A 17,763-nucleotide genomic window follows, 5' to 3' on the forward strand; every position below is an offset into this window, starting at 1 on the left:
CGAACTCCCTCAGTTTTTGTTTATCTGGGAAAGCTTTTATTTCTCCATCGTATCTGAAGGATATTTTCGCTGTATAGAGTATTATTGGCTGCAAGTTTTTGTCTTTCAGTATTTCGAATATATCATTCCATTCTCTCCTAGCCTGTCTGGTTTCTGCCAAGGAATCTGCTGAAAACCTGATATGGGTTCCTTTGTAGGTTATTTTATTCTGCTTTGCTGCCCTTAATATTTTTTCTTTGTCATTGACTTTCGCCTGTTTCACTTTTATATACCTTGGAGGTCTTTTTTTTAGTAGGATTGGCCCTGAGTTAATATCTGTTGCCAATCTTCCTCTTTTTCTTTTTCCTCCCCCTCAAAGCCCCAGTACATAGTTGTATATCCTAGTTGTAGGTCCTTCTAGTTCTTCTATGTGGGATGCTGCCTCAGCATGTCTTGATGAGCAGTGAGTACGTCTGCGCCCAGGATCTGAATAGGTGAACCCCAGGCCACTGAAGCAGAATGCCCAAACTTAACCGCTACGCCACTGGGCCAGCCCCTGGAGAAGGTCTTTTAGCATTGATGTAAGTAGGAGTTCTAGTGGCTTCATGTATTTGTAGGTCCGGTTCCTTCCCCTGGTTTGAGAGTTTCTCAGCTATTATTTCTTTGAATAAGCGCTCTGCTCCTTTCTCCCTCTCTTCTCCCTCTGGAATATGTATAATCCTTAGGTAGCTTTTCCTAATTGAGTTGGCTATTTCTCAAAGAATTCTTTCATTTTAAAAATCTTAGTTCTCTCTCTTCCACCAGAAGCATTTCTATATCCCTATCCTCTAAATCACTAATTCTTTCCTCCATAACACATCAGCTCTATACTTTAAAGATTCTAGATTATTTTTTATCTCTTTGTGTTCTTCAAAGCCAAAATTTCCACTTGGCTTTTTTCTTTTTATAGTTTCAGTCTCTTTGGTGGACTATTCCTTCTTCTTGTTAATTTTATTCCTGAGCTCACTGAACTGTCTTTCTGAGTTTTCTTGTAACTCGTTGAGTTTCTTTCTTCTTCGTTTTTTGTGAGGAAGATTAGCCCTGAGCTAATACCTGTTGTCAATCCTCCTCTTTTTTGCTGAGCAAGATTGGCCCTGGGCTAACATCTATACCCATCTTCCTCTACCTTATGTGGGATGCCTGCCACAGTGTGGCTTGATAAGCAGTGTGTAGGTCCGCGCTCAGGATCTGAACCTGTGAACCCTGGGCTGCCAGAAGCAGAGTGTGCAAACTTAACCACTACAACACCGGGCCAGCCCCGTAGTTGACTTTCTTTATGACAGCTATTTTGAATTCTCCGGCCTTTAAATTGTAAATTTCTGTGACTTCAGGATTGGTTTCTGGAGACTTGTCATTTTCCTTTTGCTGTAAATTGTTGCTGTAGTTCCTCATGGTGCTTGATGAACTAATCCTTTACCAATGCATTTGTGGTAGTATCAGGTCGCAGATTCCACCTGCTACCACTGGGGGGAAGCAGGAGCTATGTTTCTCATCCCACCCTGTCTGCTAGAAGTTGTGGGGGTACAGTGGGCACTCCCAATGGCTGGGAAAGCATCTGCGTTGAGTGTGTAGATCTGCCGCTGCCTCTTCTTACGGTCATGCCAGCTGCTGTGCTTGGCGGGTGGGCTTCTCTGTGGGTTCTGAGCCTGGGCCACTCATTGGGACCGCAGTGGCACAGTGGGCTCTCGTACTGGCTGGGAAAGTGTTGGTGCACGGGCTTAGGGTGGCTGCCACCTCTTCTTAGAGTCACGCCAAGGTGCATTCCAATTTATGGGACTACAGCAGCACTATGGGCACTCCAGCTGGCCAGGAAAGTGTTCGCATGTACGCACAGGGCTGCCAGGGAAGTGCTCACGTATCTCCACTACTTCCCTGGGAGCCCAGTCCATCCACCTTCAGATGTATAGCTGTGTGGGTCTCTCAGGCATCCTATTGTGCTGTGTGGGTATCTTATGTTCGTCAATGAATGTCCATTTAGTTGTAGTTTAAAGGGGGAGAGAAAGGGAACAGCTCACCCTGCCATGTTGCTGAAGTCACTCCTATCAATTTTATTGAACTTCTCAAAGAAATAGCTTTTGCTTTCAACCCTTTTCGCTACTGTTTTTCTGAAAGTTTTCTATTTCATTAGTGTCTACTCTGATCTTTATTTTCTTTCTTGCAGTTTCTATTTAGTGTGCCTTTTTTTTCTAGTTGGAAAGTTGATGTTATTGCTTTGAGGCATTTCTTATTTTCTAATAAAGGTGTCTAGTAGTGTAAATTTTCCCTTGAGTACTACTTTAGTGACTTAAGTAGTATCCTACACATTTTGATATCTTATGTTTTTTATTTACCTTCATTCCAAAATATGGTCTAATTTTCCTGGCGAGTTCTTCTTTGATGATATTCTAATCATTCTATTGATTATTGAGAGTGGGTATTGATATTTCTAACTATAATTTTATAAATGTCTATTTCTCTTCGCTATTTTATCAGTTTTTGGTTTATCTATTTTGAAGCTCTTTTATTAGGTGCATAAATGTTTAGGATTTTTTTGTACTCTTGATGAACTGACCTTTTTATCATTATGAAATGACTATCTTTATTGCTCGTAATAATCTTTGCTCTGACATCTACTTTATCTGATTATAATATATCCACGTCACCTTTCTTTTGTCCATGCTCTTGCTTTTAATCTATTTGTGTGTTATAATTGAAGTCTATTTCTTATAAGTAGCATATATTTGGGTCTTGGTTTTTTTTATCCAATTTGACAATGTCTGCCTTTTAATTGGGGGTATTTAGGCCGTATTTAATGTTATTATTGATACACTTAGGTTTAAACTTATAATCTTGCTATGTATTTTCTATTTGTCCCATCTGTTTGTTGTTTCCTTTGTTCTGTTTTCTGCCATCTTTTGGATTAACTGAAGTTCCTTATGATTCCATGTTTATTTCCTTTGTTGTCTTATTAGCTCTAATTCTTTTTTTTATTTTAGTGGTTGCTTTAGGATCTATAGTATACATTTTTAACTTATCATAGCCTACTTTCAAATAATATTTCACCACTTCATATATAAGAACTTCAAAAGAGTATATTTCCATATCTCTCCCTCTCACTTTTTGTGCTATTGTTGTCATACATTTGATTTTTACATATATTATAAACCTCACTCGATATTTTTGTTTAAATGGTTGTATTAGTTTACTAGGGCTGCCATAACAAAACATCCCCAACTGGATGGCATAAACAATAGAAATGTGTTATGTCACAGTTCTAGAAGCTAGAAGTCAGAGATCAAGGTATCTGCAAGGCTGGTCTTTTGAGGGCTGTGAGGAAGAATCTGATCCATGCTTTCTCCTAGCTTCTGGTTGTTTGCTGGCAATCTTTGGTGCTCCTTAGCTTGTAGATGCATCACACCCATGTGTGTGTTTCTGTGTCAAAATTTCTGCTTTTTATAAGGACACTACAGTCATAGTGAATTAAAGCCCACCCTAATGACCTCATTTTAACTTGATTACATCAGTAAAGACCCTATCTTCAAATAAATCATATACTAGGGGTTAGGACTCCAACATATCTTTTTAAGGAGAATAGAATTCAACCCATAAAAATGGTCAGTTGTCTTTTAAAGAGTTTAAACAATAAAGGAAAAGTCTTATACTTTTTACACCTGTGTAGTTATCACTTCCTGTACTCTTCATTATTTTGTGTAGATCCATATTTCCAACTGGCTGAAGCACTCTTTCCTTAACATTTCTTGTACTGCAAGTTTGCTGATGTTGAATTCTTTCAGCTTTTGTATGTCTGAAAAATAATCTTTATTTTGCCTTCATTTTTGAAAGATATTTTTGCTGGGTGTGGGCTTCTAGGTAACAAATTTTTATCTTTCAGTACTTGAGCTTTTTTTTTTTAAATCTCTGGATGCTTTTAAGACCTTCTCCTTATCACTGGTTTTTGGGGAGTCTGACTACCATATTTCTTGGTGTAATTTCTTTTGTTTTGTGTGCTTGGGGTTTGCTGAGCTTCTTGGGTTTGTAGGTTTATAGCTTTTATCAAATTCGGAAAAATTTTGGCCATTATTTCTTCAACACCCCTCCCTTTTGGGGGGGACTCCAATTATGCTTATATTTGGCCACTTGAAAGTGTCTCATTGCTTGCTGTAGTTCTTTTGTTTTACAAAATTCTCTTTTCTGTGTTTAATTCTGGGTAGTTTCTATTGCCATGTCTTAAATTTAACTTTTCTTTTGTAATATCTAACATACCATTAATCCATCTAGTACATGTTTCATATCATACATTGTAGTATCACCCCTAGAAGTTAGATTTAGGTATTTTTAAATATCTTCCACGTTTCTAACTTTTTGTACATATGGAATATAGTCATAATGTCCCCATTTTAATGTCTTTGTTTCCTCATTTTAACATCTGTGTCAGTTCAGGGTTGATCTCTGTTGGATGATTTATCTCCTCACTGTAGGTTCTATTTTCTTATTTCTTTACATGGCTGGTTACTTCTTTATTGGATGCCACACACAGTGAATTAGGTGCTGGATGGCTCTGTATTGCCATAAAGATTTTTGAGCTTTGTTCTGGGATGTAGTTAAGTTACCTGGAGACAGTTTGATCTTCTGAGGTCTTGCTTTTAAGATCTGTTAGGTGGGACTAGAGCAGTGTTCAGTCTACGGCTAATATTCTCCACTACTGATGCCAGGCTCTTCTGTGTACTCTACCCAATGCTTCATGATTCTTAAGGTTTCCAGTGAGGCTGGTGGGAACAGGTACTATTTCTAGCCTGTATGAGTGCTGGGCACTATAACCTCTAGTCTTTTCAGGTAGTAGTACTTCCTCCAATATCATGTAGTTTTCTCACACACAGGTACTCATCACTACTCAAGTGAGTACTCAAGGAGGACTCTCTGCAGACCTCTGGAGTTTTCCTCTGTGCAGCTCTCATATCTTTGATACTCTGGTCCTAGGAACCCTAGCTCTCTTGGTCTCCCAGGACTCTCAGCTCTGTCTCCACAACTCAGGGCATCAACTGGGCTCTGCTTGGGAATCCCCTCTTTGTGCCACGTCCTGGAAACTGTCTGAAGGCTACATGCTGGTGCAGTTGTAGGGCTCATCTCATTTGTTTTCAATCTCTTAGGGATCACTGTCCTTCATTACGTGATGTCCAGTGTCGTGTAAATTATTTTGAATAATTTGTCCACTTTTTTGCTGCTTCAGGCAGGAGGAAAGAGGATCAATCTGGTCCATGTTACTCCATCTTGACTGGAAGTGTAAGTCTCTTCCCTTTGTTTTAAAATTAGTTATAGGGTTCTGGAACTGTGAAAGTCTGACTTTACTTTAGAACTTATGTATTATGTATAGCAGTTCTTTTGACTTCCCTAATGACTTTACAGTTCAAAGTTTATAACCCTATCTATAAACAAATTTAATATTTTAAGAATAATACTTAAGCCTGGTGTTTAGATCAAAGGGTCATCATGTCTCAGCAGTCTCTGAAGGACATCACTAATGTGTATCCTGAGGAAGGAAGGGGAGAGAATCCATGTACAAAGCTACCTGCACTTTATTTTTTTTGTGTGTGTGTCTCTTCGTCTTTTATTTATTTATTTATTTATTTTTTAAATTTTATGTTTATTGCAGTAACATTGGTTTATAACATTGCAAAAATTTCAGGTGTACATCATTGTACTTCTATTTCTGCATGGACTACATCATGTTCACCACCAAAACACTAATTACAACCCATCACCACACACATGTACCGAATTATCCCTTTCACCCTCCTCCCTCCCCCCTTCCCCTCTGGTAACCACCAATCCACTCTCTGTCCCTACGTGTTTGTTTATTGTTGTTATTATCTACTACTTAATGAAGGAAATCATACGGTATTTGGCCTTCTCCCTCTGACTTATTTCACTTTGCATTATACCCTCAATGTCCATCCATGTTGTCACAAATGGCTGGATTTCGTCATTTCTTATGGCTGAGTAGTATTCCATTGTGTATATATACCACAGCTTCTTTATCCATTCGTCCCTTGATGGGCACTTAGGTTGCTTCCAAGTCTTGGCTATCGTGAATAAGGCTGCAATGAACACAGGGGTGCATGTACCTTTGCAAATTGGTGTTTTCAAGTTCTTTGGATAAATACCCAACAGTGGAATAGCTGGATCATATGGTAGTTCTATCGTTGATTTTTTGAGGAATCTCCATACTGTTTTCCATAGTGGCTGCACCAGTCTGCACTCCCACCAGCAGTGTATGAGAGTTCCCTTCTCTCCACATCCTCTCCAACACATGTTGTTTCCTGTCTTGTTAATTATAGCCATTCTGACGGGCGTGAGGTGATATCTCATTGTAGTTTTGATTTGCATTTCCCTGATAGTGATTTTGAACATCTTTTCATGTGTCTGTTGGCCATCTGTATATCTTCTTTGGAGAAATGTCTGTTCAGGTATTTTGCCCATTTTTTAATCGGGTTGGTAGTTTTTTTGTTGTTGAGATGCATGAGTTCTTTATATATTTTGGAGATTAAGCCCTTATCAGATGTATGGTTTGCAAATATCTTCTCCCAATTGTTAGGTTGTCTTTTCGTTTTGTTGATGGTTTCCTTTGCTGTGCAGAAGCTTTTTAGTTTGATGTAGTCCCATTTGTTTATTTTTTCTATTGTTTCTCTTGCCCGGTCAGATGTGCTACCTGCACTTTAAAACTACAGCTCCTGAGGCACAGGAATTCTCTGCTGTGATGAGCTAAGAACAGCTGTTTTAGCATAAAGCAAACATTTGTCTATCTTTAAGTAGTAGAGATGATAGTAATGGTTTTAGCTTTTTCTTGGTGCTCAATGTTGCTCATATACATTCAATCTAGACAGTCATGCTCATCGAAATTAAAGAAAAGATTTATATGAAAGTTGAATCTTCATGTGGGAACTTTTCAATAACAGCAAACATTTCTTTAGCACTCTATATAACAAGTGCTGTGCTAGGTGCTTTAAATACTTTTTCTCAAGTAAACATTACACAATCCTATGAAGGTCCATTACTAACCTCATTATACAGATGAGAAATGCAGGCTTAGAGATTCAAACCTAGATTGAAAGTAAGATTCCATTCTTTTACTCAAGAAGTACTTAATGTACTAGGTACTCTTCTAGGTGCTGGGAATATAGTAGGGGTGGGGATCTCTAACCAAAGGGTATATACTCTAATACACTCTCTTTATAACAATAAAAATGTCATATTTAAGAAATTTTTTGTGCCTGGTGCTATATCAAAAGTAAAATGGCAAACATTAGGAATTTATGTGACTGAGAAAAAAATCTAATTTTAAAAGTAGAGGAAATATTCTATGTTCAGTAGTTTCATTTATTAAGTACAAATAGCTGGAATTTAATAAAGTTTTGGCTGACTCCAAAGTTCTTGCTCCTTCCACTATTCCATAATGGCTCTACTTCACAGTATATTTCAGAAAGAGATGTGTTAAAAAAATAAACCAAACAAAAAGCCCAAACAATACAAATCTGCAATCTACTAAAGTTTCTTGATTGCAATAAAAGATGATAACAGGGAACAAAACAAAGAAAATAAAGACAATATGGTACTGGTCAAATTAATACTGGTTAACCAAATGCTCAAAAATTTTCATGGAATATACATTTAGTTTTGAACAGAAATAATCTCTTATCCACTCATACACAGGAAATACATTTGCTATTTCAGGAATGTAAAGACAGTGCTTTTCCTCTGTAAATATACACGTAAAATATTCAAGTCTTAAAACAAAACAAATCAGAACTATGCATACCTCTACAGCAGGTACAATGTCTATGCCAACAGTTAGAAATTCTTCAAACTTCAGAAATGGGTTAAAGCAGCTGCCAACATCAAGTAATCTGATCTTTCCTGAGGTCTGTAGCAACCTAAAAACAGATTATTTTTAGTTTGCCTTTTATAAGATGAAATAAAGTATAAGAAAAAAATTCAAACATTTGAGAATAAAAAAGATCATATAGATTATCGGCTCTCTAACTTTTTGGTCTCAGGATCCCTTTACACATCTAAACATTACTGAGGACCTTAAAGAACTTTCGTTTATGTGGGTTATATCTATCAATAATAGCGTATTTGAAATTAAAATTGAATAGTCTAAAAAACTTTATTAATTCATTTATAAAACAATAAACCTAGTGTATATGTTAATGTAAATTAAACTTTTTTAATGAAAAATATAGATTATAAAGATAGCGAAAAGTAAGGCATTGTTTTACATTTTTTCAAGTCTAACGTCTGGTTTAATAGAAAGATGAATTCTCATATCTGCTTCTGCATTCAAGCTGTTGCAACATCATATGCCATGTAGTCTATAGAAAACTCCACTTTATACTCATGAGAGAATGAGAGTAAAAAAGGCAAATGACAACTTAGTATTATTATGAAAATAATTTTTCCCCCACAGAGACCCTGGAAGGGTCTCAGATCCCCAGACCACATTTTGAAAACTGTCATTGTAGATGAAAGAATCCATTCACAAATCAATTCTCAGTAGTCAATGTAACAATGTCTTTGGACTTGACTTTAATTTGTCTCAATGATTTGTTTAAAAGAGACCAAAAAGCATAAATAGTATTTAAGTTATGAAAAATTTTTATTATGTGCAAGAGCTTTCCTCATGTCCAAAAATAGTAGGAAAAATAGTACCAGAAATGACCATTTTATAAAGTTAGTTGAGTGCAACTAATATTGATCTACATAGCAGCAAGTAAGGAGGAAGAAAAACAGTAGATTTTATTGGTCCAAAGCCTGTAGTCCTAATGTTCAGACAGTAAAGCAATAAAGAAAATCAACTTCAGACATATGCCATTTTCACTGATGTTAATTTACTTTAATAAATTGATGGATATTGGAAAAATAAAGGAAAGAAAATGCAGGGAAATAATTGGGTAAAAACAGAATCTTGGTTCCTTGAAGTCTAAAGGGCAGAAAGACCCTGTCCAGCTTCTTTCTCTCCCTCATAGCTTAGCTAGCATTATTACCTTAGGGTCCATGAGGGAGGTGTTAAACTACAGACAGTAGGTTAAGCTCCTGGAAAAGGCACTATAAGTGAAAATAATACAATCTAAAGTTGATTTTTCTCAGAAAAAGAATGCAATAAATAGAGGTTACTTTTTTTTTTTTTTTTTTTTTTAACATCCGTGCCAATCCTCCGCTTTTTGCTGAGGAAGACCGGCCCTGAGCTAACATCTATTGCCAATCCTCCTTGTTTTTCCCTTTTTCTCCCCAAAGCCCCAGTAGATGGTTGTATGTCATAGTTGCACATCCCGCTAGTTGCTGTATGTGGGACGCCGCCTCAGCCAGGCCGGAGAAGTGGTGCATCGGTGCGTGCCGGGATCCGAACCTGGGTTGCCAGCAGCGGAGTGCGTGCACTTAACCGCTAAGCCACGGGGCCAGCCCCTTTTATTCTATTTTTAGAGTTTGTGTAAGAACAGAATTCATTTCGCCTTGAATGTTTACTAGAACTTGCCAGGGAAGCCATTTGAGCCTGGAGTTTTATGATTTTTAATCACTGATTTAATTTAATGATTATAGGTCATTCCATCAAATTTATGAGCACAAAGTTTTTCATTATACTTTTATCTTTTAAATGTCTTCAGTATGTATAGTTACATCCCCCATTTTTAATCCTCAAATTGATTATTTGTGACTTTTGTTTTTTGTGATCTCCCTCACTCAGAGATTTTAAATTTTAATACAGTCTTTACAAAATTCCAACTTGTATTTCTGTTGATCTTTTCTATCTTCCTGCTCTTATCTTTACTATTTCCTTTTCAACACTGTTTTTTTTGGGAGGTGTTATTTGCTGATTTATCTTTAACTTCTTGAGATAGATTCTTAGTTCATTAGTTTCCAGCCCTTCTTCTTTATAACATATGGATTTAAGCTATAAATTTTCCTCTAAGTGATGCTTTAGCCATATCTGCAAGTTTTAGTAATAAAGCATTTTTGTAACATTTTTTCATAAAGTGTTTTTTCACAAAAAGTATTTTTATTATTATTTAGTTGAACATATTTTCTAATTTTCATTATAAATTCTTCAGCTCAGACTTTTTTTTTAAGAATATTATTTACTAATCTCTAAACTTTTGGGTATTTCCTAATTGCCATTTTGGTATCGATTTCTAGCTTAATAACATTGTCTTTAGAGAATATACTCTGTACAATTTGAACCCTTTGAATCTTACTGATGTTTGCTTTATAAATTTTTATAAAGTTAATACAAATTTTAAAAATTTATAAATTTTTATAAAGCATTTTTACAAATGTTACATGTATGGTTGAAATGAATACTACTTTGCAGTTTTGGGTACACTATTCTATATATAAACTGCCACTGGGCAAGTGTGTTAATCATGTTGTTCAAATACTCTATAGTCTTACTTTTTTTTTTGCGAGGAAGATCAGCCCTGAGCTAAGATCCATGTCAACCCTCCGCTTTTTGCTGAGGAAGACTGGCCCTGGGCTAACATCTGTGCCTGTCTTCCTCCACTTTATATGGGACGCCACCACAGCATGCCCTGGTAAGTGGTGCCTTGGGTGCGCGCCCGGGATCCGAACCTGGGCCGCCAGCAGTGGAGTGCATGCACTTAACTGCTATGCCATGGGGCTGGCCCCTATAGTCTTACTTTTTGAATGCTTGCTCTCTCAATTATTGAGAAGTTGTGTTAAAAAATTTTCCAATTTATTTTAAAGAAGTGGAAAAAGATCTCTATAAATTGATTTGAAATGATATTACTTTTTCGTTTTTGCAAAAAGAAACTCAGGAAGGATAAACCAGAATTAATAAAACCTCAGCATTTGGAAACGAGGTGGATGTTTTGAGGAAAGAACGGGATGTCTGAGTACACCTTTCTTTGTAGTTTTGACATTTCAAAGTTGTTAATGTTTTACATATTCAAAAAATAAAATTAAATCACAGAGATGGGAAAAAACACAAAACAATAAGAGCAACTAATGAACCTAGCAATATATTAAGTAACACAGAAGGAAAAACAAATTCAGTAACTTCTGAACACAGTGTTATGACTATAATAATCTCAATGGGTGATATTTTAAGGACAAAAAGAACTGCAAAGGAATCCTGAATTTTACTTAGTATGTTGTTTTTCTGGTACTGGTACAGCTGTGTTGAAATTATTTTGTGTGTACTGAAGGGCTGAGCAAATGGGGAAATAAACTAAAGTTGCTGGGAGGTACAAATTCAGAACGGGGGAAAGGAGGGAAAGAACCCTTTAGAGATGGACTGGAATTAGAGGTTTCACATGAAAGGGTGTAGAAGCAATGACACCCCATTAGCAATGAAAATACCTAAAGGCCCTAATATGGTTCCTCACTTAAGAGGAATCTGTACTTCTTAGAGGAATGGCTTATTCCAGGGTTGAACCAGAGAAAGGACAAGGTGAACCTGGATTATCTTGTTGTACAAGAAAGTAAGGTAATGCTCAAAAACTAATGGGAACATATCAAAAGGTCAAAGGAGCCAGCTTATAGGAGTTTCCACTGGCCTAATTTGGGATGATTTCAGCATCATAATGAATAATGATAGGAATGAATTATAACACATTGAATTAAAAAAAACTCTGAGTCCATAGATAATTAAAATTCTTTACAGAATACCAACCAATAAATGTTTAAGCAAGCTAGAAATAGAAATATCACCATTTCAACCACTACAGTAAAAAAAGCTTGATTCAGGCAAGAACATTAATGGCTGCTAAAGTCATAGGTGAAAACTGTCAAGGAATAGGAAATTCACTCTGTCTTCATGCATAACCCGACAGATTACAGATTAAAGGTACCTTTATAATGGAAAAGTCTGGTGGATACCACCTAGCCAAATGATCAAACTTAACATCACTGATAATGGGACAAACTAACATGTGCCCTCTTAGTGATATATTGAGAACATGGTATCATCTATGTAGCATGCCTATCAAAAATGTTTAACATGAGGGGCCAGCCCCATGGTGTAGTGGTTAAGTCCAGTGCGCTCTGCTTTGGCAGCCTGGGTTTGCAGGTTTGGATCCCAGGTGTGGACCTACACCACTCGTCAAGCCTTGTTGTGGCGGCAAACCAAATACAAAATTGAGGAAGACTGGCACAGATGTTGGCTCAGGGCTAATCTTCCTCAAGCAAAAAAAGAAGATTGGGAACAGATGTTAGCTCAGAGTGAATCTTCCTCACCAAAAAAAAAAAAAAAAAAAAAAAAGTTTAACATGAATCTTATCACAGGGAATTTTCTAGATTAATGAAGCCTAAGAGATATTCAACTAAATAAAATATGGTAATCTTTGACTCAATCTTGGATCAAACAATCAACCTACAGTTATAAAGAACATTATTATGACAATCTGGAAAATGTGAATATGAACTGTGTATTACGTTACTACATCAGTGTTAAATTTCCTGAGTGTGATGACAATTGTATTGAGGCTATGCAGGCAAATGTCCTCGATCTTGGGCTATACATGCTAAAGTATTTAGGGTTGAAGTAACTTAAACGGTTAAGAAAAGCAAAATGTGTCTACATGTATACACACAGAGATATGAAGCCAATAAAGCAAAATATTAACTGTTAATAAATCTTAGACAATGAATATAAAGGTATTGGCTGTACTATTTTTACAATTTCCTTAGAGTTTTCAAATTTATCAAACTACAATATTGGGAGAAATAAAACAAATCTCCCCAAAACAACTGTAGATTTGTCTGTCAATTTTTGCTTTATATATATGGAAGCTATACTATTATGCATATACAAATTAAACACTGTTATATTCTCCTGTTAAATCACACCTTTTATCATTATGAAAAATCTCCTTTATCTCTAGAAATGATATTTATTGTAAAGTGTTATGTTCTGGATATGCCTCTCATAAGCATCATCAATTGGATTTTTAAATCCAGTCTGACAATCTGTCTTTCAACAGTATTTAGATCTTTTAATGTGATTCACTGACATATTTTGATTTCTATCTAGTATCTTACTTTGCACTTTCTATCTGCTCTACCTGTTCTTTGTTTCTCTTCTTCCCCTCCTTGCTTTCCTAAGAATCACCCTAGGAACTTTAAAATCACTCAGAGATTCTGATTTAATTGGTGTAGGATAGAGTCTGGGCATTAGGACTTTTAAAAGCCCCCCAAGTGAATGTATTGTAGAGCCAAGGTTGAGAACAGGTTTTAGATTTTTCCTTTTAAATTTTAACGATTCCATGTTTTTTCATTTTACTGATTTGAATATTTTACAGTTTCTAATGTTTTAGAAAAATATATACTCAACTACTGAATAACCTTACCCCTTTCCCAGACCATACAAATGCTTGAGAACACTTAAATTCTGTTAACCATACAACTTATGTTAGTCTTTTTGTGTGTTCTGTTTTACAAAAGTTTGTCTAGATTTACTAACATATTTATCATTTTTTTGGTTCTTCATACCTTCTTTCACTTCAGACTTTCCATCTGGGATCATTTTCCTTCTGCCTGAAATTTATCTTTAGAATTTCTTTTAGTAAGGGTTTGCTCTCCCATTCTTTTCTCTCCTCCTACAACTCCAATAAGAAGTTAGGCCTTCTCATTTTATCTTCCGTGTCTTAAACCATTTTAATTTTTTGTATATTGTATTTTCTTGTCTGTATGTGGCATTCTGGATAATTTCATTTACTATGTCTTACCCAGTTCAATAATTTCTTCTTCAATTCATGCCACAGACTGAGTTATTTATTTTAATTATTTTATTTTTCACTTCTAGAAGTTCTGTTTTTTAATTTTGGCTTTCCAAATGGCTAGTAAGTCCTTAAAGTTTCTAGTCCCTATAGAAATTTTCAAGCAATTCTTTTCTTTTAAAAACATAGTTATTTTATAAACTGTGACTCATAATTCTAGTATCTGAGGCCTTTACAAATCTGTTCTTGCTATGTGCTGGCTTTAGATCATGGTGACTTGTTTCCATACATGCTTAGTAATTACTTTTTACTAATTACTTTTATTTTTCTTGAAAAATTAGTTATGAAGATTCTTTGAGCATAAGTATTCATTTTTGCTTCTGTCAGGCAACCTGGGATACCACCAGTGTAGGACCACTTTCAACTAAATAAATTCAGGATTTGAAGTTTTCTGGACCACTCTGGTGATGACTCTGGTGATGTGAATTGGGACTATGAGCCTGCACTTGGGATGTCCTGTAGTTTCAACTTGTCAGGGTCTGTCATGCTCTGCATGAATGGGGTAGATTTATTCTTGTTGAGACTTAAACTGAGAAAGTAACTCTGGAGCTCCAACTCTATGAGTGGAGTATAAAAACCAAAGTCAAAATTTGTTAGTTTGGACAAATGCTCTCAAGGCAAAAGAAGCTTTGTGCTCTGCCTACCTTTCTGGGTTCCTGCCAGCATTTATTTGCATTTTGGCCTTACCAGTTCTTCGGTATTTTTAAGAAAATTTATCCAACATTTAAAAAAAATTGTTTTCACGTTTGAGAGATGAGTTAGAATATTCTGCTAGCCATATTCTAGTTTAACTTTTTAAAAAAATTATTTTATTAGGTCATATTGGCTTATAACATTGTGTAAATTTCAGATGTACATTATTATATTTAAGTTTCTGTGTAGACTGCATTGTGTTCACCAGCAATAGTCTAGTTTCCATCTATCACCATACATATGTGCCCCTCTCGCCCTCCCCCTCCCCCCTCCCCCTCTGGTAACCACCAATTTGTTCTCCTTATCTATGTGTTAATCTTTCACATGAGTGAAATCATACGGTATTTGTCTTTCTCTGTCTGACTTATTTCACTTAGCATAATAACCTCAAGGTCCATCCATGTTGTCACAAATGGCATGATTTTCTTGTTTTTATGGCCAAGTAGTATTCCATTATTCTTTTAAAGTAGAATATATAAACAGATAAAATTAACTTAGTCTAAATGCTTGGCATGAAATCAGTTTGTGACAACAGATCCAATAGTTACGAAAGGATATTTAAATAAACAGAAGTAGTGCTTCATTATTGTTCACTGATATGGAACTATTGTATTATGTGAATACATGAGGCGTGCTAAGGGCAAAAATAGGCTCTGAATAATCTATTAAATGACTTTGAAGTTTCTTCATCAAAAAAGGCCAGAGAGCTAACCTCAAGTGATCTTAACCGACAGACTTTTCTTATACATTAATATGTGTAATTTATATAACATGGGAAGGAACTTAATGTTAGAATCAATTCTTCATTAAATTATTAAAAAATTAAAAACTATAGAGTAGTGCTAGCTATAATAACACAAGATAAGAGGAACTACCTGGAAATTCATGGTCACTGTTCTTAAATAATATTTTCAAACAAATGTTAGCTTCAATGCAAGAGATGACGACTTTAATTAACATCATTATTTATGTTGAATTCCAGTGAGTATTCAAATAATCCAATTATTGAATGAATATGAGTTCTGAAAGGAAGACTCTACCATCATATAACCATTTGTAGTTTCTTCCTCTAAGTCAGAGATTCTTAAGTATTTTGGACCATGAACCCCTTTAGCAGTCTGGTGAAGTATATGGATCTTTTTACAAAATAATGCTTTTAAATTAATAAATAAAATAAACCAAATTACAAAGGAATATACTGAAATTGTATACTGAAATACGATTATCAAAATATTATGTTTTGATATAGTAAAGTGTTTCTTTAGTAACACATTAAATAATGAGGATCTAGCAGTGAATCTAATAAATAATATTCTGATATATATACAATAACTACAATATGATACCTAAATATCTGTGATTTCTGTAAGTAACAAAGTCATAGATCCTGAATTTTGCTGCCTACATTCATAAGAGAAGGAAATGCTAAATTTTAATGAGAAGTAAGTGAAAATAAAGATTAATTTTTTCTCATTCAAGTTCATGGACCCTCTGAATTCTATTTATGGACCTCCTAAAGGGACAAGGTCAAATGAACTAAACCTGGACAGGTTCATTTCACTTAGACAAAAGCAGTCAAGTGGAAAGAAAATTATTTTGAAGGAACGGGGCATTTCCTTTCTAGGGAACCCATGGTGATTATGAGCTAAACTTGTGGCTCACTTCTAACAAGTATACAGGAATTCTCAGTAGGTACTGTTTACACTAACCTCACCTCTGGTTCCTATTATCCTTCATACATTTTGTTTTCCTCATTTGCACTATTTTTCATATTTTAAAAATTGTATCTGTTTTTGTAAGGCACTTATTCTTTTTGGAATATGGGCATTCTAGAAGTTTTCTGCAAACAAAATAGATAAAATACCAAATACAGATATGACTGAAATGACACTGAATTACCCAATTTTCTCATTTTAATCACTACTTCAAATTTTTCTGTAAGAGAAATAAACAGTTTTTTTATATTAATACTAAGTAGAGCTATCCTGGTCTTTCTCCGATTTACCCTTAATAAATTCTTATGAGATTTGTAATCACATAGTCCACAATAAATCAATCTTAAAAGAACTACTTTCACATCAAGATGATTTTTATTGATAAAGACTAAATCCTGACACCAATATTTCTGTATTTGAAGCACCAATACTTCAAAATTCAACAACGAACATTACTACTATTTATGCAAATTCTCATAGTATAAATTTACTTGGGAGAAAAGCCCCTTTTATTTGCAAGGTAAATGGTATTTAATGTCATGGTTAGATCTCTGGAATTCAAAAAATTGGCCCAGGCAAAGTAAGAATAAGTCATGTAACAAAAGAAATACTTAAATAGTATAATAGGATCTTGACTTTTTCTGAATAATACCAACTAAACTACTCTTCCTCATAGAAGTTGAAGGATCTGGAAATTCCAGTCTCTTGGCATCCAAACCATATTTCAGAGTACTTTCACTCACAGAATTCAAAAACAAAACAAAGCAAAACGAAATCTTTGTTAGATCATATGTTCTAATTTTTGATGTGGAAATATAGAGGCTGTCAACCTGAAAGCTCAAGTTCTAAAATCAGAAATAAGATTAGATTTTGGAAGCCAATTTTAAAAAGCTGATATTAAATAGCTATATTCATAAATATATAGTTAAGACCGTTTAATCTTAGTTTAGAGGTCATTTTAATTTAAAATTATTTATCTAAATAGTATTTCAAATCTTTTACAAAAAAATCCAAGTACCTTTAGTACCATTTTTAAGAATAGCTTTAAATGTATACATATCTATAATTTGACATTTATTGAATAACTATTGTACCTGTCTGCCTCTGTTTATCAGATATCAAGTTGAGTTAAGAGAGTCCTGACATTCAAGGAATTCAGTCCAGTGAAGAAGACACACATGTAAATATATAATGTGAAACAATGCAATGATTGCATAGTAGAGCAGTGTATAAAATATTATAAGAGTAGAAGAACACTGGTGGAAGAGAAAGGAAACCCGTAGCTGGGACCTGTCAGGATAAGCAGGCTTTTCCCAGGAGAAAATGGGGAGGGAAGAGTGGAGAATAAAGGGGAGGATTGTTGAGGTGGGTAACTGTCATTCCAGTCAGAAAGCAGAGCAAGTGCAAAGGTGTGTGTTTCCAAGTAGGTGTGGACTTTCCACAGAATCTCTGAAACTCATAAAGTGCCTTTTGAAATGTTGTCCAGTCACTGATTTCATTGTATTGTAGTTCTTTTTTAAGTCATCAGTGACACTTGTTTCTTCTGCTCTTAACATTGTTTTAAAATTCAT

The 17,763-nt window shown here is 35.1% G+C and overlaps 1 protein-coding gene across 1 annotated transcript in view; it reads right to left on the minus strand.

Moving 5' to 3' along the window:
- The window catches only part of SAMTOR (S-adenosylmethionine sensor upstream of mTORC1), an 85,419-nt gene that overhangs the window by 11,938 nt on the left and 55,718 nt on the right, over nt 1-17,763 (minus strand). Inside the window, exon 4 of the mRNA XM_004418804.3 lies at nt 7,811-7,925. Coding sequence (XP_004418861.1) covers nt 7,811-7,925 — 115 coding nt within the window. The remainder of the gene's footprint in view (nt 1-7,810; nt 7,926-17,763) is intronic.

The sequence above is a fragment of the Ceratotherium simum genome, chromosome 1 (assembly GCF_057802395.1).
Source record: "Ceratotherium simum simum isolate JZ-2026a chromosome 1, ASM5780239v1, whole genome shotgun sequence".
Lineage (NCBI taxonomy): Eukaryota > Metazoa > Chordata > Mammalia > Perissodactyla > Rhinocerotidae > Ceratotherium > Ceratotherium simum.